Source organism: Ooceraea biroi, chromosome 4 (genome assembly GCF_003672135.1).
Source record: "Ooceraea biroi isolate clonal line C1 chromosome 4, Obir_v5.4, whole genome shotgun sequence".
Classification (NCBI taxonomy): Eukaryota; Metazoa; Arthropoda; class Insecta; order Hymenoptera; family Formicidae; genus Ooceraea; species Ooceraea biroi.
Window position 1 is genome coordinate 5,376,973 of NC_039509.1, and position 24,771 is coordinate 5,401,743.

General features: G+C 40.3%; 3 protein-coding genes across 5 annotated transcripts in view; 1 reads left to right on the forward strand and 2 right to left on the reverse strand.

The window, feature by feature from the left end:
- Positions 1-272: 272 nt before the first annotated feature.
- Positions 273-4,455, reverse strand: LOC105283915 (Bardet-Biedl syndrome 1 protein homolog). The gene is made up of 7 exons (XM_026968992.1): positions 4,220-4,455; positions 3,720-3,897; positions 3,227-3,436; positions 2,800-3,095; positions 2,457-2,706; positions 2,158-2,337; positions 273-1,130 (listed from the first exon to the last, which is right to left on the reverse strand). The coding sequence occupies exons 1-7, from the start codon at positions 4,231-4,233 to the stop codon at positions 504-506; spliced, it is 1,755 nt and encodes a 584-aa protein (XP_026824793.1). The 5' UTR covers positions 4,234-4,455; the 3' UTR covers positions 273-503.
- A 5,926-nt stretch (positions 4,456-10,381) lies between these two features.
- LOC113561792 lies at positions 10,382-13,679 on the forward strand. Its single transcript, XM_026969000.1, has one exon. The coding sequence runs from the start codon at positions 11,455-11,457 to the stop codon at positions 12,052-12,054; it is 600 nt and encodes a 199-aa protein (XP_026824801.1). The 5' UTR covers positions 10,382-11,454; the 3' UTR covers positions 12,055-13,679.
- Positions 13,665-24,771, reverse strand: part of LOC105283919 (protein Wnt-7b) — a 70,201-nt gene continuing 59,094 nt past the window's right edge. For 2 of the 3 annotated variants that reach the window (XM_011347053.3, XM_011347051.3), the window contains exons 3-8: positions 19,473-19,587; positions 19,310-19,381; positions 19,065-19,152; positions 15,465-15,644; positions 14,959-15,283; positions 13,665-14,191 (exon numbers count right to left, since the gene is read on the reverse strand). In XM_011347053.3, the coding sequence (XP_011345355.1) occupies positions 14,040-14,191; positions 14,959-15,283; positions 15,465-15,644; positions 19,065-19,152; positions 19,310-19,381; positions 19,473-19,587 (932 nt within the window). In that variant the 3' untranslated portion in view covers positions 13,665-14,039. The remainder of the gene's footprint in view (positions 14,192-14,958; positions 15,284-15,464; positions 15,645-19,064; positions 19,153-19,309; positions 19,382-19,472; positions 19,588-24,771) is intronic. The other variant, XM_011347052.3, reaches the window with a different exon arrangement.

The window sequence follows — 24,771 nt, forward strand, 5'->3', positions numbered from 1 at the left end:
AAAAGAATATAAGAACAAAACTAAATTCGAGAATATGTTAAAATTGGAAAAATAATTTACAATTATACTTAAAATTGTTTTTTTCACTTAATATATACAATTTTATAATAAAACTATAGAAGATATATTTTTTAAATAAACCAAATAAAAAGATTTAATGTAAAAACTTGGCGAAGAATAAAAATCAATTTACAGATCTCTCTAATATTATAACAGTATTATAACAATATATTAGAGACAATCTTATGATTATACTAAAATTCTGAAAACTACTAAAAACTACTATGTATCTACATATTTCACGTTTAAATACATAAATGAATTAATCGCTATGTGATTAAAATTATTTTTGAAATTATGTTTATAACTTTTTAAAATTCTTTTTTACTAAATCTAATTAAATAAAATTTTTTGATTATGTAATACAATATATCTTAGATCTCGACAATGTTGAAAGGGAACTGAAGGAAATCAATGGATATGATCTAAGTGGTTTAGATCTTTTAGACTTCAAATTCTTCTTCAGCGGCTGGTAATATTACGGTCGTTATTGCCAAGGGTTTTGGATTTGATTTCTTGCAAAGTAATATCTTAACTTTTCCCGAGATCTGATTCTTTAAGCTTGCGCTGATCATTAACGGTATCGGTATAGCACTCGGCAACAAAGGTAAATCTATCGTACGAGGATTTACATCGGTGTCCTCTGGTCTGCAGAGAATGTACAATTCCGTGTGAGGTGAACCATCGGAGATATTTGTCACTAGAACGCGAATCATGTAATTGGGACCCAAACCAAGAACATTTGCTTCCAAGGTAATGGGATTTGGTCCTGATACTTGGTTCTCGGTTAAACGTTCGGACGCTTGTCTGGCTATTTGTAAGCGTAAACGAAGAAAGCCCTGCTGAAATGTATTGTGAATTTTCTTCGCCTCTGCCCTCTCCCTTATCGTTTGATCGACGAATAATCGTGTTTTCTTGGGTATCGAGAACTTTGGCGTATTGTATGAAGAAGAGTTCGACATCGGATTATTTACATTAAAGTCAGCGGTCCGTTTAAGGATTTTCATGCATAAACCACCACCGACAGTGACCATAGCTATTGTTCGTTCCTCTTGTCCCATTCGTCCATACTGAACACGAGTAAAAAGATTTATATACATTTATATCAAGCGAGTTGCATATACAGGGTGTCCGAAACAAAGTGACTCAGACGGAAGGTACAGGTAGATAGGAGTAAACCGAGAAGAAAAGTCAAATACTATTTTTCAAAATTCGCAATATTAACGGAGTTATTAATTAATGAATATAAGTGAATGAGGGCGGTGCGTGCAGCGAGATAGATCAGTAGGAGGGCCGCGCGCTCTTTGATACACCGCGAGCTGGGCGGGCGGCGCGCGATGAGGGAGAATGGGTGTCTTAGATATTGTCAATATCCCCTTGTTATTGTTAATATCTAAGACACCCATTCTCCCTCACCGCGCGCCTCCCGCCCAGCTCGCGGTGTATCAAAGAGCGCGCGGCTCTCCAACCGACCTATCTCGCTGCACGCACCGCCCTCATTCACTTATATTTATTAATTAATAACTCCGTTAATATTGCGATTTTCGAAAAATAGTATTTGACTTTTCTTCTCGGTTTACTCCTATCTACCTGTCTGTACCTTCCGTCTGAGTCACTTTGTTTCGGACACCCTGTATATTTACATGTATATTGAAGGAATATTAAAGATATTATAAATGTGTATAAGGTATGTATCCGATATGCCTTCCGATATATGTGTGTATTACTTGTAAACTATTTCCAAATTCATCTATATTATTGGATTGACCGGAAAATTCATGCGAATGTTTTTAACAAAATTCAAATGCAAAACTTTGTATTAATTCTTGCTAAAAAGTATTCGCAGAGACTTTTCGGTCAACCCATAAAATAGATGAAAAAAAGACTTCCAATCAAAGAGAAAAAACCTAATCTTATGGTGCTTATATTCCAAAAGGCGGATATAGTTAAATAACATTTATTTTCGCAAAGAATGCATGTTCCAATATTTTAAAAACAATTTGTAAATACATTATTATTAATCTAATAAATTCATGTTGTTTTTTAAAAATTAAAAGTTACAAATATGTATATATATATTTTAATGTAAAGAATTACCTTAAGAGCAGATACAGGTTCCATAATCTTCACTGTATCCACATGATGCTTTCCATCATAAATACGGACTCCATAACCCGCTGTGCTTACAGCTAACAAGGATAAACCGTTTTGCGGTACTGGTAAGCTCACTAGATCCAATATTACGCCAGGAATATTGATATACCACAATTTTGTACCCTGCGAGAAATTGAAAAAAAATTAATAAAAAATATTAATAAAAAATTATAATAAAAACATCATCAAATTTCTTGTTTACTATATATAAGAAATTTTATACAAGTATACGTCGAGTGTACCCTTTTTGAAAATCCCATTAGAGTACCGTCCATAATGGCTACTGCTGCTCCTTCAGAAGAGAGAACGGATATAGCCACCGCTGGTGCGGGCAACGTTTCCCAAAGTTTCACAGGGCTTCCTCTCCTAATCGTTCCTATTCTTCCATCTCTTCCAATGACCATTATGCGACCATCACCCGTCCACAAACCGTAACTGGCAAACGCCACGGGTGGCCACTCCAGTTGATGTTTGTCCATAACTGAAAAAGCCCTGCGTGTGACAATAATTAAAAAATACACGTAAAAATACATATTGTCTTACTTATATAAATGTATTTTTTTAAGTAGTGCAAAAGAAAAACACCTGGGATCAAGAACGAGAATTTCACCGCCCTCGGTTCCTAATATAAGACAACTGCTAGCAGGATCATTCCAGGAGTCTCTCCGAATGGTCGCAATCGCTGTTAGAGCATTCGCTTTCACGAGCGGCACTCTCCTATATTGTTCCGCGAAACTCAATCGCAAGTTGCTGTCCATTGAGAGAAATTTTAACGTACGGGAAGAGAGAACTGTCGCGCCGAGTTCTTTCAGTAAGAGTTCTAGATCATCCGCGAGCGTCAACACGTTTAACTCTTCATCCAAACCACATCTATGCCAAATCTGCGTTAAATAATCAAAGTACTATTCGCGCAACGATCTGAACATCACGTGCATACATTATAAAATTAACTTCACGGCTAAGATTTCATATTCTCACACACAGTTTCTATGTATTAATGAAACATATATACTTCTCGTTCTTTTGGGTGTGCCTCAATGTGGGGCAGACAGTACTTGAAATACGGTCTCATGTTTTTGAAAATATACACACTGTCGCCAGCACCTACAGCCACTACGGATGACCGAGGTTCTCCGTTTTCTGTATAAAAGCCAACTACACCGCAAGGAGGATCTATCATGTTATGTTCGCTTATTTGATCTCCTGCTTTATACACTCGTATCTAGAAACAAATAAGTTATATAATATAAGTATTCCTATATAATTTGTTAATATAAAAATTATTGAATTACAAAGTTTTATCTCTATGATTTAGAAAATAATGTTGTACACGCGTAAAATATTTTTTTATCAAAGAAACATTATCATTTTCCTCTTTATCTGTTTTCTTTCTATTTCTATCCTATTGTTTCTTTTCTTTTTAAATACTATATGTTATTGATAAATTGCAAAAAATTAATAACAACTGATTAATACACCAGCATAATTATGATAAGAAAGGGCACCTTTGTTAAATCGCTTCCAACTGGTCCCAGATCAGCACAGATGAGTCTAGCATCTCCGTCACCGCTAATGTCCAACATGTCAAGTCCACCTGGCAAGATAAATAAACCAGCGCTTGGTTCCCAAAGCGCTTCTAGCCAACGGCTTGTACCAAGTCCTCCAAGGGATTTGTGATCCGCTCTGGAAAAGATATTTGATGGAAATAAAATTAGCATGCAGTAAATGAGGATGACATAAAATTGTTGTACTTTTATGTACAGTATTTAAGATTATTGAATAACTAAATTTGTAAAATTTAATATATTTAATAAGTCGATTAAAGTCAAAAAATTTAAAAAGTCATAAAGTTTAAAAACTTTGGAAGTGATAAATTTCAATATATTGATAAATTAATAAATTTAAAATTTTACGTTTGAGTAGAATAAGATTACGGATATTATAAAATTCTAATTTTATATGATTTATATATTTCTGAACTTAAGGTATTTATAATAATATTTACCTTAAACCGTGCATGATTATAGTATTTAATAACTTTTATTTTCACGAACTTGTGTGTATCGCTGAATTATCGAATTACATATCAATTAAGTTTTTCATTTATAGTATAATACATGTAATATTAATTTACATACAAAGCACATATCTCAAATTATTTAAAATAAAGCCTGCTTAACTTTATTATGTGTCTCGTCGGTTTGATATTTGTGAACTCAAATGACGTTTCATTTCCATGGTTGACAGTAGACGCAAACATGGAAACCATGGAAACCGTGACGTAAACATTAATCGGGGGTGCAAGGAATTGAACAAATTGAATCAGTTTTGTATGGCGCGTGCTCCGTAGCAATAATTGCCATTGGACGGGAGAGATGGCAAATTAATTCAGTGCTCTTTATTACACATTGAATCTTTATTACAAACAATAATAAACATGTCAATACTCGAAATATTCGCTATCATTTTCTAATACTTTCTAATATATTTTCTAATACTCTTTTCCATCTATCCGGCAGCTAATAAATCTTCTTTAAAAAACAAGAAAGTATTATAAATAAAGAATTTCTTCCAAGGAAGAACCGAATTAATTTGCACACCTAATCGTTCTGATTCTTTCTCCCTTTTAGGGCCACTTCGACCAAATTGAATCGTCGATTAACTCACTCTTCGTCCTTTTCTAACTACCTGCCTTAGAAAGAGACGAAGAGTGAGTTAATCGACGATTAAATTTGGTCGAAGTGGCCCTTAATCCATCATGCTAGTTCAGTAACACACGATAGGTATAATAAATAAATACGGTTTCTCCTAGATGAGTTTAATCCTTTTCAGATCTTTTGAGCAATTTGACCGTACTTAGCGATAATTACTCTATCGGTGTCTGGCGTTTTTTTTTTTTATTATTAGCCAATAGGCATGCTTCGATCCGAAGATCATACAGCGAGTGTCTATACCGATCGTGGTATGTACAGGTCACGTCTTAAGACTAGAGTGTGTCAGGTACAAACTTACATATGTCTTAGACTAATTATAATAGTTTTTTATCGGTTGCCTGCCTTATTACTCATTTTAAGTCGAATTTGCATTTGAATTACTCAAGTTCAAAATTATTGAATCCTATAACTGGAGAGTGTAAATGAGGCTTCATTTTAAACGCTGTTGACATAAACTGAACTTTGAATAAATAGTGAAATCGCATACGACATATATTGGGTCGTCCGGAAAGTTCGTGCCGATTTTGAAGGAAAATTCAAAGGCAACATTTTTTTATGTCGATAAATATTTATTGACTTATGTATGCACCGTTTTGTTTCACAACCTTTGTCCATCTTTCACGCAACTGGAAGATTCCATTCTCCCAGAACTTCTTAGGTTTCTCGGCGAAAAACTCCTCAAGGTGGTTTTTTATGTCGATCAAAGAGTTGAAGTTCTTGCCGCTAAGAGAATTTTGCAAAGACCTAAATAAGTGAAAGTCTGAAGGTGCAATGTCTGGTGAATACGGTGGGTGAGGTAGCACATCCCAGCCAAACTCCAACAATTTTTGTCGGGTAGTCAAAGAAACATGAGGTCTGGCATTGTCCTGATGGAACACGACGCCCTTCCTATTAGCTAATTCTGGACGTTTTCCTGAATCGCTGTCTTTAATTCGTCCAGTTGCGAGCAGTACTTATCTGCATTTATCGTTTGGTTGTGTGGTAGGAGCTCATAATATAGGATTCCTTTCCAATCCCACCAGACACAGAGCATGACTTTTTTTGGATGAAGGCCGGCTTTCGGAGTGGTTAATGCTGGTTCATTTCGCTTATCCCAGGATCTTTTTCGTTCTACATTGTTGTAAATGATCCATTTTTCGTCACTCGTCACTAAATGCTTCAAAAATGGTACGTTTTCGTTGCGCTTGTATAGCGAGTCGCAGATGGAAATGCGATCCATTAAATTTTTTCGGTCAAATTATGCGGAACCCATACATAATAGCGACTTACGTAACCAAGCTTCACTACATGATCGTGGACAGTGGTTTTCGATATTTTCAGTATCTCTGCTAATTCACGTGTCGTGTAGCGTGGGTTATTCTCGATCAGTGTCTTGATTTGGTCATCATCAGTAGTAGAGGGTCTGCCCGAGCGTTCTTGGTCTTTAAGGTTAAAATCACCAGCTCTAAACTTAGCGAACCACTCACGTACGGTTCTTTCAGCTAAAGCGCCTTCTCCGTAAACAGAACATATCGAATTTGTTGCTTGTGAGGCATTTTTGCCTTTCCGGTAATAGAAAAGCATCAAGTGTCTAAAATGTTCTTTGTTTTCTTCCATCTTCAAAAGAGTACAAAACTGACACGAATCAATTTATCTGAAACAACTTTTTTCCTAAAGATGCGTTGAAATGTCACCTTCAAGCATATGTATATAAATCGTATGTTTTCAATAACATTGATATATTCAGACATGTTCCAACGCCATCTATTAAAAATCGGCACGAACTTTCCGGACGACCCAATAATTAGCTCATCGCATCGCTCAGCCTTACATGGCTTTGAATCATAAAGTCTAAAATAATGAAATAAAAAACGGTACATATGAACATGAAAGTGTTACGTCCAGAGCTCCGTGAGCTCGAAGGAAGGACTCAACAGAGCGGCTCTCGTACCCTGTTGCACTGAGGCCCCAAGGTACGAGTCGGACTGACCACTGAGTTCCGGTTTAAGATCAACGACCACGGGGGTCGATCTTACCCCAAACTCAGAACGGTCTGCCCGTAGGTCCCTTTTTAGGTCAAGGAACTTAATCCCTTTTACCTGGGATAGGACCTGTATGACCTGCTGGAAAGGAGGATGAATAGAGGGCATTCAAATAGCTTAGTACACGGTTATTTTTGTTAAGTTAGAAAAACATTATATTTTTAAAGAAATTTGAATCTGTATACAGGGTAACATAGTGTGTTTGTATTGCTTTAGATTTTTATAATTGTAAAAAATGAAAAGTCGTGATATAACGGTTATTTGGTTGGTAAATTAAAACTATCTAATAAACGAAGGTAACATAATCAACAACGAAGATGCTAAAAAAAAGGAAAATGTTTTACTTAAAATCTAAATTTACTTTCCAAGTAAATTCTATTTCTAAAAACCATAAACCGAAGTGAGAACAGCTCAACCAATATAACAATAAATAAATGAAAACTGTTGAGAGCGATCTATTTCTAAGTTAAATATTAATCATTACTTAAAAAGTATCGGCGCAAAAGGGAAGTAGGGAACAGGATAGGATAAAGGTGTCCCCTGACTATGAGCGGTATCCCGACGGCTGGGTCTGTGTGCCGAAGGGCGGCCCTGAGTGAGGGGATGGGAAAGAAATCGAGGTCTATGACGAGGGCATCAGGTGGAAGAGGGTATGTGATTTGCGGAAAGATGTGAAGGAACCGTTCACCAAGAACTGCTAGTGAACGGCGGACGAAGCCTAATATTATATCCTCGTCCACTGGGGTGATGGAGATGGAGGAGGGAATCTTGGGATCTCTTCAAAATCACCAAGTTGGACTGGTGAGTAGTGACGAGAGGACGGAACTGGGGAAATAGAGGGAGAGTAACGAGGAGAGCTAGGCGGTGACGCTTGGAGGGATGCTCGTGATGAAGATTCGGATAGAGAGAAATAGCAGGAAGGTGGCGGTGTAAGAGAAGGAGGAGGGATATTATGAAAGAGAAACGCTCGAAGGAGTTGAGGGTCGGGAAAAGAAGCGTGATGAAGAGGAGGAAGAGGAAGAAGACGAAGAAACAGGAAACGGAGAAGGTGATCGGGGTAGAGGTTCCAAAATCTGAACGGAGGAGGATGGCGATCCCCGATGGGAAGGGGAAGAAATTATTTGAACGGAAGAGGAGGAGGAAGGAGGCCGAGGAGGACCTAAACCACGACTGACGAGTTAGTAGATGCCGCAGAGAGGGGCCGCGAAATGGTGTCGTTCGCGATCTTTTTGCGGGGAGGTTCCGCCGCTGGATGGCCCCCAGCCCACGACCCTTGATCAGTATTTGACGGTCCCGCAGAGGGAGACGCACTCCAGGATCTTTTGGGAGCCACTTAAAAAGGGGCAAACGGAAATAAATTAAGGAGAAACGGATAGAAAAGGATAGAAGAGGCTAGAAGTGGAAAATGAAAAATAGAGTTGTCGGTAATGAATAGACAAACAGCGTAAAAAGGAAAGAAGGGAAAAGAGAAAAAGTAGCCATGGAAGATTCGCTTACTTGTTTGCAGGATTCCTGTTGCGAACTAGATCAATGAAATGCTGGTTGATCAGGAAGTTTCTGTCTCGTGTAGGTCCTCAGGACAGTGACCAATATTTGCAACTGAACGACACTTGGTGCTAGGCACTGAACTTCCGCACAACACCAAGATGAACGTTTGAGACAAATGGTTATGAGCGTGAACAGAAATGAAAGAAGCTTCGTTCACGAAGACGGACAGAATCAAAAAGCTATCCTTCGGAGTGGTCATCGCCTTTTTATAGGACAGGAATAGTGTGGAAGAGGGGTAGCTTTTCCGGGAACTGCTTTTCGGGGAACCACCTTTCGGGGACCGTTCGTTAATTAATTGCAAATATCGACAGTCGGTCTATGAGGCGATAAACCGTTCGCAGATGGTTTTCTTAAGCCGGAAACTTCCTGATCAAAGTCTCGCACCGGTACACGTGTGGCCGGACTCGCGGCTCCTGTGAGGTATTTACCCGGGGATGATCCGGCACAGCTGTATCATTCTCTTCCAGGAAGAGTGATACACCGCGAGCCTACAGTCACGCGTGACCGAATTTCTTGCGACACGGCTTATTGTCTTTTAATACAAAAATGATCATTAGAGATCAAAGGGTTTGATATCGCGATCTAATAACGCGCCTGCCCGGACACGTGTGTCAAAACCAGCGGCTCCTGTGAGGGTATTTTCTCGGAGATGATCCGACGCAGCTGTATCATCGTTTTTTTAATCCCTCACTGGGGCCCTACTGATCACACGCGACCGGATCGACGCGTCGCGCCACATTGTCCGATAATGAGAAAAAGAAAGAAAAAGAAAAAAAAGATATCGCTATATTTCTTGGAAGCAAGGAACCGTGCAGTCTCTGGACGTAACAACGTATATTACAAACAATATATACTGACATACACTTATATAATTTTGTGCATGGAATACCACATATATTAAACCATTTATATTATATGCATTATATCAGCAAGATACCGAGACGGGCTGCTCGTTACGGCCAAGCGGGGGAAGACCCTTGCCGCCGAATGCACCCCGGTCTGGGCGGACCGGGACCAGCTTAGCAGAGATCAACAGCATAAAGCGACAGAAAGAGTCGGCAGGATTTGCAACGAGTCGAGAAGAATTTCCAAAGAAGGATGCCAAGAGGATATGATATCGATAAGCCAAGGAAGCAAGGCAGCCGGTGATCTACCGATACTGTGCGTCAGGTGCGCGGATCGGTGCGCGAATTGGTGAGGCCGTCCCAGCGCGCTCCGCGGATCGACACTATGAACCCAGCTGCGAGCGAAGACGGAGCGAGGAGGCCCAGAAGACTAACGAGAGACGAACTAATTGTAAGATTTTTATTGTTTTATCTCCACTCGGCGACTTTCGTAGATCGTGGTACCGGGTAAGACGGCACCTCGGGCCCCGGTAGCTTATTATCGGGACACCATCTGCAATCGGTAGACCATCACTTGCTTTCTTTTGTTTGAATCCTACCGAAAGCGCTCGTCGGCCCCGGATACCGTGATCATTCCGCTCAAGGTTTAGCCGGCTCTAGTCAATTGTAACGGATAATCATTGTCGTAATTTGCGCATTTAACTGATTTTTGAGTAATAGCAAGTATCGGGAAGTCAACCGTTAGACTCATTGCCGGATTGTATTAATAAAGGGGAGTACGGGGTTGAGCGACGCTGCAAGACTCCGCGAGATTTCGACGCCGCTCGGTTGTGTACGGCGATCGTTTCTCCATAAGAATTCGTATAGCGAATTTGCGGTAATCTCCAATTCTCTCCCGATTACCGTGGGATCCCGTCCGATACCATATCAGTCCGATCGAGACACGACGCGTTAAGGAATATCGATGTTCCGGAAATTACTGTTGTAATTTGTAATGTAACCGATTATCCATCGAATATATATATTTTCTTTTATTATTGTTAATTGTAATTGATCTCTGTTTCCCTCTACTGCGACTTGGCTCCTCTCCAGAGCTCTCATGATATCAGATCCCCTCCCCCCTGTCGCAGACTAGCCGAGCTACCGTGATTAACATGAGTAACTGATGGTGCGACTAATCGCTCATTAATTCCGGATTTAGAAGAGCTACCGCTTTGATATCGAGTGTTACCGCTCGCGGATCTTATCGCGTATATTCGCTCCGTAGATATTAATTGCACGCCACTCCTCACGATTGCGACGGATCGTGAGCTGGAGCGTCACAGAAAATTTTGGCGCCCAACGTGGGCCGCCGCCGTCGAGAAAGATCGATAGTCACAGAGATTAATCTGGAGAGGAACAATCGTAGAGAGTGCTATTGAATTTCACTTCGTGTTATTGTCGATTTCGTTGCCTTTTTTTCGTTGTCTGCTTCATCCATTTCGTTTCAGTGTCCCCCTTTGTAATTTTATTTGCCGATTGATGAGATTTTGTAGTATCTTGTGTTTGCTCCTTAGTTTGCGCACTTACCGAGCCGTTACCGAATTGAATGGCTCGGAGGGGGCTTGGAATTTTGGTGCCTCGCGTATCTACCACATGCGGTTGTCGACTGACGCGTACTTAGCCTGATTGACCGCGTTTCTTTTTTTGTGTACGCGACCCGCCAAAGGCCGTATTGTTATTCTCGCGCTTCGCGACTCGATTTCGTTTGCCCCCGAATTATTATTATCGAAGGAATTCAGCTATTATCGCCGTAGACGCCACGCCGCTCCGAAAAAGGACAAGGGGAAGAAGAAGCGCGCCAGGCCGGAAATACCGACGCGACCGCTAACGTTACCGCGGCGAGTACGCGCGTTTAAGGTTGACGATTTGGTGCTTAAACGGCAGCGTGTGTTGTCGTCGGCGGCACAGAATTTCGCAGCGAAACTGGCACCGAAGTTCCAGGGCCCCTTCCGGGATCTCGCCCGTTATTTACAAATTAGAAGGCTTGGGAGAGTCATTCGCGGGGAAGATTTATATACAAGAACTTAAACCCTGTCACCCTTCTATTTCCGATCATTAGAGATACCAAAAATGAAGAACCACGAGACCAGGAGGAGGTTGAGGCGACAATTTAGGCACCGCCATCGTTCTCTGTGGCAGTTCATCAACGCTACTGATGAAGGGTTTTGGCGAGACCCGCAGGAGGTCGCCCTTGGGATACGCACCGCCTTCCCTCCTAGCAGGATCGAAGTGAGAGACGCGATGACCCAAACCGACGGGCTAGTCGAAGCTGCCACTCGGACAGACGACCCTCCACCAGAGGACTCCGTCCCGCCAACTGGACCCTGTCACGATTTTGCCATGGGGGAGCGCGCCACGGCGGACCCTATAAGGGAGCAACTAGTGCCAGCGGAACCACCCCGGAACCCTACAGCATCGTCCGGATGTTGGAATTGCACGGGCGATCACCGGTACGTCAACTGCCCGCTCCCGAGAATGCATTCCTTTTGTTACGGGTGTGGGGAGCGGCAGGTGACGTTAAGAAACTGTCCGAGGTGTGGACCGTTTTACCAACGCACTTCACCCTACCGCGCACCACGAGGCCCACGGGACGGACGTCGGGGGCCACCATCCCCCGATAGAACAGAGGACCTATTCAACAGATCCCGATCGGAGACCCGACGCGATTGAGGAAACTTTAACATCTTACTACCCTATATATATTTTTTTGTTTTTGTTCTTTGTTTATTTTGTTTGCTTATTTTATTTGCTCCATTGTTATTTTGTTTCGATATCGAACTCCTGATGTGGTTCCCGTTTCTTTTCATTATTTCGTTTTATTTGCGTTTTCTTTTCTTTTCTTTTTCTTTGTTTGCTCCTTACTTTCTCTCCCTTTTGCATAGAAATGGATTTTTGTGTAAGATGCGTTTGGTAAGATGTATTTTTCCGTTTCGTTTTGGGCCAAGCATCCTCCTATGAAATAAACTAGCAGTCGTATTGAAACCTTCAGTCTTGTCTTGGTTTGACCCCTCCATCCCTGTCGGAGTAGCCGTAGACGTCCCGCTGTCGCTGACTAGCCGAGCTACCGTATTAAGTAACGTTCGTGAGTAATTGGTTGTGCGACTAATCGCACCTAGCACCCATTAATTCCGGATTTAGAAGACGAAGAGCTACCGCTTCGATGCCGAGTGTTACCGCTCGCGGGTCGGTTTATTGCGTATATTCGCCCTGTAGATATTAATTGCACGCTACCCCCCACAATTGAGGCGGATCGTGGGCTAGGGCGTCGTACTGTGTGCATAGGTATGTGTATGTGCGTTGTGTATACTTATACTTTATTTACCATCAATGATCCCATCAATGATACCATGAAATGTATAATTTATCGTATGCTGTTAATAAATAATAATTTACGAAGTATATTCTTATGTGTATGAAAGCCTGTGAGACATATAGGAGAGATTCGCTTTCAATATTATATAATTCAGAGAAAATCTTAATATTTATATATATATCGCTAAACTTTAGAATGACGTATTCGCAAACTACTTAAATATACATTGATCGCATTCGTACAATACATTGGTGACCAATAAATTCACATAGATAATTAAGTGTATGTATATTTACTAAAGCGATCATGTCAATACGCGAAGCGTCGAGATCTGGATTTATGAAGTTTATTTCAGAACATGAGAATAATTTATCTTAAATTTTCTATCCAACTTATCTACGATTTAAATACTAGTCTCCTCCGCATGTGTATATGTATATATCATTGCCGACGATTTTGCCATTCTTAACAACAATTTTACAAATTTTTTTGCATTAGATTTTTCAAGACTTTGTAAAACAGCTAGTAACGATATATGTGTATTTTTCTACGTACATTTGTATTAGAAATATATTTTGAGAAAGATGGTATAATAATACTGTCTCTAATAATAATTTTACTCGTATGTAAGTGACGATCTTCTTTACTGAATCATATGAAATCGTATGGTCGTAAATGAGAAAAATAAGTGTTTTTTTTATACATTCGAACGTTTCAACATTCATGTTATTGTTTTGCATAATAACCATAAAACGTTTAGTTTGGTGAAATTTTCGGCGAATATAATATAGTTATCAAGGTGCTGATAGAGAGTTCAATGAGAAATTTTATGAAAAATCATTCTCTTTATATCTGAGAAACAAGGTATGCAGATATAAAAAAAAGAATAAAACGAAAGATCACGGCGATTTGAAATTTACATACAGCGCAACGATTTACTTTTATATTTAATTTAATTTATATTTAATTTTATATTTAGTTTTATATTTAATTTTATATTTAGAATAATTCGTAAGCGACTAAAAGTTTGTCTCTTTTTAATTACGATAATTTTATCTATTAATATAATAATACTATTATCGTAATCACATGAAAACATTCAAAATAACATCGATAAAAACGAATATGGTTGATAAGGACTACACAGAAAGAATTGCATCCGAAGTATAATTGATACCGCTGTATAATTCGGCTTTTCTAATGACATACAGTTTGGCGGTTTTGCGCATTAATTTGTTTGTTTTAAGCTTAACGTCGATAAGTACGCAGTACTGCGTTGCAGTTTTTGTAAATGTTTTTTTTGTTTTAATATGTACACACACATCATACGTTGTTAACGTTGCTACTTGCACGTGTATTCCTCGGTACGTTCCATACACGTCTCACAGTGTACGCGACAACACCAGTGAAATTTGCATCTGCACTGCCACGTTCTTGTAAATTGGTGCGTGTTGTAGCCACGACCGCAACACATTAAGTCACATCCATCGGTTCCTAAAGAAGTAAATAATATTGTCTCAAAGAAAAACATCTAAAAACATCATCTATATAAATTATTTTATCATTTAATTCTTTGAGTACCAAAAAGCGTGATTGCATTTCTACTAAATGACGATAATTGATAAGTAAAGATAAGATTTAATACGTTACACAAACATGTACAGTTATTTTTATTTATTCCTTATAAAAATAAAAGAGCATTAATTTAATCGTAGCTAATTAAATTCTGACATGATAGAAATTGAGTGCATCAAAAGATCATTATCGAGATGTAATTACAATGCAAATAATTTGTCTAACAATAAGAGAAACGTATTATAAATTTGAAAGATTAATGCTATGATTCAGTATTCATATATGTAATGTTTATAACATATATGCAGTTGATGTAAGCAGAAAGCACGAAAACTATACATTTTAAATATCCAGAGATCATTAAACTTATAAGCATTAAATTTAGTGCTCACTTTTCGTACGCATCTTCAAATTCTTTGGATACACAAATGATTAAGGACCTGACTAAACATTAGGGGATTAGAGTATAACAGAATTATTTACTTTTAGTATGTAAAATTTTCTTGGTACACAATAATTATTACAAGTCTATAATAAGTATAACGAAAAGATAGAAATAAAAATTTTCGATTTTTCACACCTTTCGTGGTATATATTGCGAATCTACAATATTAATTTGTTTAAATACAAGCATTTAAAGATATGCACGTTACCAACCAATTTTAGTAGGTCTTATCGCACCTTACCTTTACTAGTACGGTTGCAATATCTGCCCTGCGTACCGAGGCTACCCTGCGATAAATCTGGTTCGCAATAATTGGGGGAAGGTTGCAGAAAAACCAGCTCGCTTCTCTTTGGAATCCGTTTGAGGCTCATGCCGGGACCGCCGCTGACTTTCGCCCTCTTTAAAATCAAATGCGGCCTTCTCGACTTGCTGGTCTTCTTCGATAAGGATGGTTGCCGATCGTGTCGCGATTTTGCGAAATCGCTCGGCTTGCCCTGAGTTTTCGCATCGTTGCCTAATATCGGTATCATTTCTGGCGACATGGAATGCGACATCGTGTCCACCGTCTGTGAATCACGAGTTATGTTAAAATTGTGTTACATATCCTGAGGACACAATTTTTTCCGCAATATTACAATTCTATAAATGTACTAAAAATTAAGAAATTTCAATTGTCGGACCGCTTAAATGGAAATATTAATTATAATTTCTGATCTACTCGTAGCAAATATTTATGAGATAAGTTACTTGTATTGTTGGTGGAGAAGGCGGTGTAACGGCGATAACAGGCCTAGCTCTATAGTACTTCTTCATCAGAGCATCGCCGATCTGGCGAAAACTGGGCAACGTTCGCCAACATGTTCTCACAGTGCATGATCCGGACACGCCGTGGCATTTGCATTCCGTCTGCAAGAGAGCCTTAACTATCTGGAAAAGAGAGTGCGCATGTACGAATAACGTTATTTATATACATATAAACAACGCAATGTGAGTTCAAACGCGATTTCGAGTATTCTTTTCATTATCGTTCATCACGTTGACATTTAACACCGCGCTTTGTAGAAAATACCACCGCGCGGTAATGATATTACGCGTTTACGACCATTGCGATTGCTATCGTTAAAACGCTTTAGTTGCAACGGGAAAGTCTCGTTTGATCGATCACGAAATGTGGAGATAAGGTATAAAAAAATTTCAAAAAAAAACTTTAATCTCTGGTGTCTTTAATCTGTCTGTCGTATTGTATTTCAAAGGAACAAATACGCGACGAATTTGCGCAAAGTTGAAATGAATTTACATATGCAAGTCGATATATCAAAACAGATTACGACTTGTAACACAACGATGTACAATCGCGACGCGCGCTCGGTAAGATGTTCTTCGATTTGTTTCTTACATCGTACGTACGAGTCCTATGCAAATTTCAAATCTGCACATGTAAGTGGGGTCGTTTTGAACAGGGAATGAGAACTTATAATCATCCAATGAGAATGAATGTGTCGCCGTTGCCTTGAATCATTTTCAAAGGACAGGGAGATACGCATCGAACCATTACAAGAGAATCAATGGCGTAGAACTCCAATTGTCTTTGACCTATTAATATTACAGGCAGTTTAATAACATCTCTTTTAAAGGAACACTTTAATCTCAACTTTTTCATTTCGATCGCACTTTTTGACTCCTGAACAGTAATCCCATGTTCGCATAATTCGCGCATTTATAATTCAGTATACGTAATATAAATTTGATTTTTTTTCCATGCAAAAACGAATAGATGATTCGTGTAGGATTGGTCAGCGATCAGAATCTAATTACGATAATGTTGTTCGAAAATATATTTTGCGCAGATATGCGTTTCGCGAAGCCACACGCCACTGCTACGAAAGATGCAGCAAGTAATCCGAGTAATTGACCACATGATCTTAAACGATCGTAATCACAACGGACGTACATCATACGTGTAAAATCCTAAGTTCGCTCGAATCCCTGCTCTCATTGTGCATCGGTCGCGATCTCGCGCATGGAGCAGATGCGAGCTTAGCGCACGAAAACTGGTTTACATTTTGAATTATCGAAACCGCGGTGTATCGTGGTGCCGCATGCAGGAGGAGAGGCTGAAAAATCGTCGAGGCATAAAGTATTATACGCGGTACGCCGAGACGATCAACGTTAAGAATAAATCGTTAGTCGAATAACTCGCGAGTCCGGGGCACACCTATATACACGTTACACCGATACGAACAGTTTTTATTGCCCGCTCGTAATAAAGCCCCATAGAAAAAAAACGAAAGCTCAACGAACTTTCCCCAATTAAGGCGCGGCGCCCTCGCCATCGTTCCACCTCCGGGCATAACGCCATCGTTTCTCATAAACGCTCGTTTTCGACCGTCGATCTTCCTGCGTGAGTAGGGCAATCATTTAAATGAACCGTGGATTAGAGATTGGAAAGAATAATTTTAATTAATAATTATATAAATTATATTAATATCAACAAAATCGTGTCTTTTTCCTTTACTCTCTTTCTCTCTCTTGTTTTCCTCTATCCGTCTGATTAATCGTACAGATTTTTGTAAGGCGACTGTTGTGTAATTGTTGTGTAATTGTCGTTAGAACAGCAGTTTTATGGAAAACAATTGAAACGTCTAGGACATCCGTGTGAATAATCTCGAAACGACAACATTGTCCAGTGCGAGGTGATTGGTTCCTTGTGGATTATTGAGCTATAAATCAAATTTGATAGCGTCTGACTTGCACGTGCTCACGGATGAGGTGCGCACCTCATTACCGGTATTATCACCTCGTTATCCGACCCCGGATTTCCGTCGTGAGATACTGATCGATTCTGATCTTCGCGTATATATCTTTATGGAAACCGGCGCGTTTTGTAGGACGCAAGAAACGCAAGTCGACAATTTCGTATTCGCTTCGTTGGTGTCGTCCATTTTTCGCACAATGTTAGAATAGCGTTCTTGAAACGTAACAGTCGAAATAAAACAGGCGAGAGTTCAGAAATCAAGATGTTATAAGTATAAGTAAAGAAATTGCTTTCATTACGACATAAATGTCGTATTAATTTCAAACATTATTCCACCATACATCACGTTTTTACAATTGCGTATGTTACAATATTATACGTGGTGCATGATACGTAGTGACTGACAAGTAACACTACCCAAGTGTCACACGCCGATTTTGATAAGCTTTGAATATGTTGTTGTCTAGGTCAAAATATGAGATACATATTTTTTTATATCGGCCCGTTTTGTCATTAAGGGGGTGAAACACCCTCTTGAAAAAAATCGGGTTTTATATTTCTTAACGAATACCGTCGAAACAATAAAACATATAAGAAAAAGTTTTATGGATTCTAATGTACTTTATAACAGTGCAATCAGATTTTTCGAAAATGTCATATTTTTCGAAATTCCTTTCCCCCTCCACAATTTTTGAAAATTTTAAAATTTATCTTTCAGCAAAACTTCAAGCATATTTAACGACAATTCAACCATATATGATAAGGTCATATTCTGAAAACGCATTTTTCAAAAATAAGCTAAAAGTACCTCTATATCGCTACATACGCGCCCCGTCCGTATTCTCGTATTTAATACGCTAGTTACTCCTGGCAACAGTTTTTTCGCAGAGATAACAATGAAGTCGGGGGATTACTTTTAATTAACAAAATAAGTCAGGTTCTCGCCCTCTGCCGGACCCAGAAATGATCAACGTAGAGCTGACAAGAAAATTTTACTTTTTTTATTTTTTTCAATATTTCTAAATTTGTTTGTTTTTTTCTCTATAATTGCATATATACTAACATTTCTTATAAATCTGATTGCACTGTTATAAAGTACATTAGAATCCATAAAACTTTTACTTGAAACTTTTTCTTATATGTTTTATTGTTTCGACGGTATTCGCTAAGAAATATAAAACCCGATTTTTTTCAAGAGGGTGTTTCACCCCCTTAATGGCAAAACGGACCGATATAAAAAAATATGTATCTCATATTTTGACCTAGACAACAACATATTCAAAGCTTATCAAAATCGGCGTGTGACACTTGGGTAGTGTTACCTGTGAGTAGCGGTATGCCGTCATCAAATGTCGACGAGCTTAATTTTCGCGCTAAATAATCTCTCTCGCGAGTTACGGTAATTAGTATTGCTTCACGGTAATTAAGATGCTCATTATACATAGTTGTTACTTTATGCGGACGCGTATCCTGCGGGTTTAAAAGCAATGCCCGAGTCCGAGCTCCTCTGACGGGAGAGCTGTTGGCTTTTATAAATATCACGAGGATGAAAACGCAAAAGGAACATCACCGCCGTCGATTATCTCGCTTACCTTTCTTCCAGCTTTGTTGTTGTGAAGGTTCATCAAGCTCCGGGCATCACCCTCTATCTCGCGCGCGTCCAGAAACCTACGCGCGAACCTAGCATTAAATTATAATATTAAAATTCATGCGTATTTAGTGCTCGCTGACGCTTGACGCGTCACGTCTTCGAGGCAAACTGACGTCGAAAGAGGCGGTCGGAGAATGGGAAGCAGACCGGACGAGAATCAATCAACTATCGGCTTAATCAACGTACCTCATACCATACGTGACGTCGGCGCTGCAGCCACCCCACTCCCAACCGTTCGGCGGTAATTCCTTCCTGGTCCTGCAAAGGCGCGGCACGATATTAATTGACAATAATTTGCGCGCGTGTGTCTTGCACACGCATGAAGGACTTCGACTTTATTTACAGCTACCTTACAGCAGGTTCACAACCGCAGGCCGTGATGTTACCGCGACTGCAAGCCGCAGTCACCGCGTACGTGACGCCGGCTGAGCTTATCGCGTACGTGAAGGCCGCCTCCCTACTACCTGTAAATAAAAGACAATATCGATTTTAGGTTTTCGAGCACAAAGACAAAAAGTTGAGGGATACGTATTATAAATTGTACGTCAGCAGGCGGAGAGCTCTAAGTAAACCGAAAATTTTGATTTCGGTTCAAGATATTTCTGATAGTTACGCGGAAGTATAATAGTAACGTACGAAAACATTTTCAGCAGACAATATAAAAAATATAAAATTTTTACAATTATATATAATTATTTATTTCTTTCTTTACGTGAACCTCGTTCTTACAATTCGCTTAAATTCACCATCTTCCTGCGACTGCAAGGTCATAGGTCGTTGAAGCTTGCATTCAACTCGACTACGCGTCGAGATCAAGGGCCGAATCAGAAGGGCACTGCCTCGGATCGAGCATTTTCATCGCGCGAGTTTCCACTCGCGCTAGACTCCATCGCGTTCGCCATTGCGCGCAAAGCGTGAGCGCAATTAATTACCCCCGCGCGCCGCGCTCTCGGCTCGTTTACCATGTCGAATGAATTACCGTACGTCCGTTTCCTCGCGATGCTCATTTTTCACTCCGTCATCGTCGAGCCGACACCTACGCGCACCGCTCTGTCTCGGCTCTGTCCGACCCGGTTGGCGTTTCACTCTTTCGCCGTCAAACACGTCCGGCTCTTTAATTCGCGCGTCAGCGTCGCGTCAGTGCGCGCCGCGCGCGATAATCCCTCATGCAGATTCGGTTAACGCCGAATTCATAATGCAAACCAGTCCTCGCCCGAAGCTCGTTCACTTGTGTGAAACTGGAATTTTTCTTCTCTCTCTTTCTCTCCCTCTTGAATTTTCTCTCGTCTATCTGAGCGTGAAGCATCGATCGAACGAGCGCGCGAGTAACTTAAACCCTTCCCAGTGAACAGGAAATGTGCAAGATGCCGGCAAGATGCCGGCAAGATGCCTGCAAAAGGATAGGGAGATGACGATCAAAGATTGTGCAAAATGCCCCATGCCGTGATGCAGATCGTGACGGTGTTCTTTCCTCTGATTGGTCGGCTGTCATGTGACATGCGCCATGTTAATACCGCGTTATTCAAATGTCGTATTTATCCGAAGGTGAAACGAGAACGTTATGTCAATTGCCCATTATAGCGATTCGTAATTTGTATATTTGCGCATTGTTGTCTAAAAACACGACGATGCGCAGAAGGAATCGCCGCGAAACCGAGAAAAGCACAGAGTGAACGTACTATTGACCGTCTCACGGCCGGGAACGAAAGAATCGGGCGAGGCTGAGCTGGTAATCACGGGGGATCGTCCTACACGCGCAATTCCGCGATAATATTACTCGAGCCGATATTTGTTATGCACGTAACCATAACTCACAAGCTACTGACGCGTGTTGGCGCTCGTGTTATGAAAGTAAATAAGCTCCGCGTGAGCTCGCATCCGCGACTCCTCATTCGGTGCCGCTTTTACATGCATTTTACGACGCGAGCTCATCGAGCGATCTCCGCGGCCGCAACAATGCGCATCCGCTGAATGGACGCCGAAATAGAGCTGTACTTATCTCCGCGATATAAAACGACAATAATGGACGCAGTTAAAACGCGGTTATTGTTCTCTCTCTTTTATAATATTGAATTTGAAAGGGTCAAGCCGCTGAGGGCAACGATGACACTCTTTTGAGATAGAATATCACTGATGTATTTATAAAGAGTTTCAAACTTATAGCACAATTAACAAAAAAGAAAAGAAACGGAATTCAACTAATTGTAAGACTCGCTTTCGATTTCTCGAGAATTTCTCCGTCGATTCGCCCGCGATTCTGATTTGAATTCGATTTATAAGTTCATCTCTGTCTCATATTTTGAAATCCAGCAACAGCGCTACGGTTTTTGCATTAAAACATTTTTATATTATTAACGGCGATGGGGTCTGATTCTCACGAGTTGGGGGTAGTTTTCATTTCGTTCTTAGTCCCTTACATTTTCTTATTACGATAAATCCGTAGAGATGCATTCACATTTTCGTGTGCATTTTACATAGGATTTACAGCAAGATTACAGCAAACTTCGTCAGATTTCATTATCATCGGTTTCCGTATCGCGGTAATTGCGATTTTCTCGAAGAAAATGTTTGTTTTGAGAATCCAAATTTATCTTATTCCCCTCAAGAGTTCTCTTCACTTAATCAGAAAGAAGAAAATCAACTGCGAAGCAAGTTTGAGGAAAATCCACAAAAATATCCGTTTACGGGAGTGTCGCGTTTTCCGCAAGCGGCCGCATGGGAATACGTTAAAGAGGGAAGCTGATTGTGCGCGGAGACATGAGCGCATCGGTCAAAAGGTTGATGAATTTATGCCGAGTGTTTATGTCAAAGGACGGCAGCGGGGCCATCTATTTAGCGTCGGAAGAGCCGGCAAGGAGTAAATTTATCGTTTCGTCGGCATTTACCGCGGCACGGCGACTCTCCTCTCTCACTCTCTCTCTCTCTCTTTCTCCCCCTATTTCTCGCTTTCTTTTTCTTGCCTCGCCGATGGGCGGAGAGGAAAGAGAGGTGGCCTTTCCATAAATTCATTTCAGCTGTAAAACGCGAACGCGCCAAATGAGCACCGCTTCCATATTAGGGCACGACTCATGGCAATACCGAAGAGTCGTTGTTCATACTGAACGAGCAATGCGAACGGCGAGAGTAGGCCTCAATCTATTTGCGCCGTATACCTTCTATACACGGTTCTACACGCGTGTGCGTGTGTTTGTATGTCGCGTCAGCTATGCACTTATTAACGTCTGAAAATATTGCGGAACGACGGGTAGAACAAGAATGGATTATCCTGCAGGAACGTGAAATAGTGTCCTTGTTGAAATTGACCCTCGTTCAGCGACTACGTGACCATTAGTCCAATTATATTGATTATTTTAATGTACCTGATTTCTTTTTTTATTCCAAGGTGTGTGTTATGGCTATACTACATTTTGCTATTGATGAATTCGCATTTTGTAAATTTGAAAGGTTTAAAATAGACGTTTGAGAAGTGCATGTACGAGAAACGATTGTCAGAAAAAAAGAGCAGGAACAACATGATCAATAAGTGCGATCAATCATTACGCCACAGAGCATTCTTTTAATTTATATCATCGCGTTTTAAGTGACTCGCGTAATAGCCGCAGAAAATTTATAAGCCACCGCATCACCGAACGTGGGCGATTATTTATGGTGATTGCGCAGTGCGAACTCAAATTTAATAATGAGTTTGAACTCATCGCGACCCTTCGTTTACCTGACCATCTATTTCTCGGCAGTCAGATCATTTCTCGGGCAAGAATATTATATAACGATGATTAAATAAATTTGCACGTACATCACATTTAAAAATCAGGACCGATTTTATAATAATAATTCACCATCTGCGTTCATCTTGTTTCTTGTTGTAAATTATTAATCGGAAAATCATGATTTATATCTCTCTTTCTTCAATAGGTGTATAAAATCTATGTAAAATATTTGTCGAGTATTTCTCACGAACTTTTCATCAATATAACGTATGTCGGATTTGAATCAGAATTTTATACTAAAAATAAGCGTTATTTTAATTAAAAGTAAATACTGTTGTAAACATTATTTGTAAAGATTATTGTTAAATAGTTAAAACATTGTCAGACAAGAAAAGAAAATGTAATTAGTCGAGCTAATTAATCGCGAATCTACGAGTTGCCGTTAAACGCTACTGGCACTCAAATTGGCGCGAAATGATCTTGTAACGAGCGCTAAATTTCACATTTGTCGCGAAACAGCAGTGAGGCACGACGATAACGTGGATTTCAAATGATGATGCGTCACACATTTGAATCCACTCACCGAGTCTACATCCCCCTGGTGTTGGTGGCTCGCTCATGCCCGACGCTCCCCGCTATTGCACTTGCCGCGATTTTATGCTCTGCACGTCGATCTTATTAAAGGTAACGAGCCCGATCGTATCACGCCGGGCAATAAAGTATTTTCATGTCTATCGGGCAACATTGCCGCGCCATCGAAGTGATACGCTGACCCGTTATTTGCCCTGAGCGAAAGGAACAAAGGGGATGATTTAATTCCGACTCTCGTCTGTTTCGAAACGCTTCTAAAGCGAGAGCTTTCCTAGATCCGATGCACGTATCTCATGTTATAGACCGGTCTAGTAATTCGATCTGTGTATCCAAGTTCTTTCACGTGTATCAGATAATACTCGACGTAATTTAATATTCCACGAGACCCCGAGAGAGCCGGGCGAACTTTGCGTATAGGCTTACGCGACTGCGTCCAAGTGTTTCTGATCCTCTGTGGTACCATTAATTAATTAGTTGTAACGCGACCAGAGATGCGGCTATCGGAGCTCATATCGTTTCTAAACTCTTCGCGAGCACGTGTGCGAAATGTGTACGTGCCATGTGCACGTGAACTCTCAGTAAGTGGACGATGAAGAGAGAAAGAGAGAAACGAGATTATCGCCTTTGGTGAGCGAGCGTGTTCCGGCCACCATGCGGCGATGTGTTTCCGTCTCGTACCCCGTGTCCGACAAGATCTTTATTTCGCCGTGAGAAAAATTCGCCCGCCCGTACGTGTACCGGGCGGAGTCCTCCTCTCCCTCACGCCCGTCGGCGTCGCGTCGCGGGGTTAAAGATTCGTGCGTGCTCTGTCTCCCTCGTGCGGGCGTTGTGCTCGCGGAACCTTTTTTTGGCCCGCGGCGTTTGTCACGGGAGGACAGATCGTTCGCGCGACTCGCCCACGCAGCCAGGTATATCGATGGCAAGCCCATTGGACAGCACCGAGACGAATGAAACGCTTTGAATTTCCTCTTTTTCTTATTGTCCCGCAAACACGAGCCTGTGTATAGAGCTACGCGATACATGCGCACGTATCGCACAATGTACATGTGAGCCGTTCACGGGCCAAAGTGATTAACTTTACTTTTTGAATTGTTTACAATTTTAGCGCCAAAGCACTTGATTAATGCTTAACTTTTTATATTGAAAATAAATTTCCTTAATTTCTAAGTAGGTTCAATCGATATTTTATAATCTTTCTTTTAATATTGTGAAAGTTTTTTCACTTTTATTCTATGTGCTCTATGAGAAAAGATATTCTGTCATAAAGACTAAAGTAGCCAAATTTCACGTTTTATGTATTTTTAAAAATGTTATCGTCTAACGCAATTAAAGAGAAGAAATTAATTAAAA

What these genes read in the sequence shown, in the direction of transcription:
- LOC113561792 (XM_026969000.1), top strand. Translation starts at nt 11,455, where the DNA reads ATGAAGAACCACGAGACCAGGAGGAGGTTGAGGCGACAATTTAGGCAC.
- LOC105283915 (XM_026968992.1), bottom strand. An exon ending in TAATGGGATTTTCAAAAAGG is followed by an intron (nt 2,338 to 2,456) that starts GTACACTCGACG and finishes AATTTCTCGCAG; the next exon opens with GGTACAAAATTGTGGTATAT. An exon ending in AACCTGTATCTGCTCTTAAG is followed by an intron (nt 1,131 to 2,157) that starts GTAATTCTTTAC and finishes ACTCGTGTTCAG; the next exon opens with TATGGACGAATGGGACAAGA.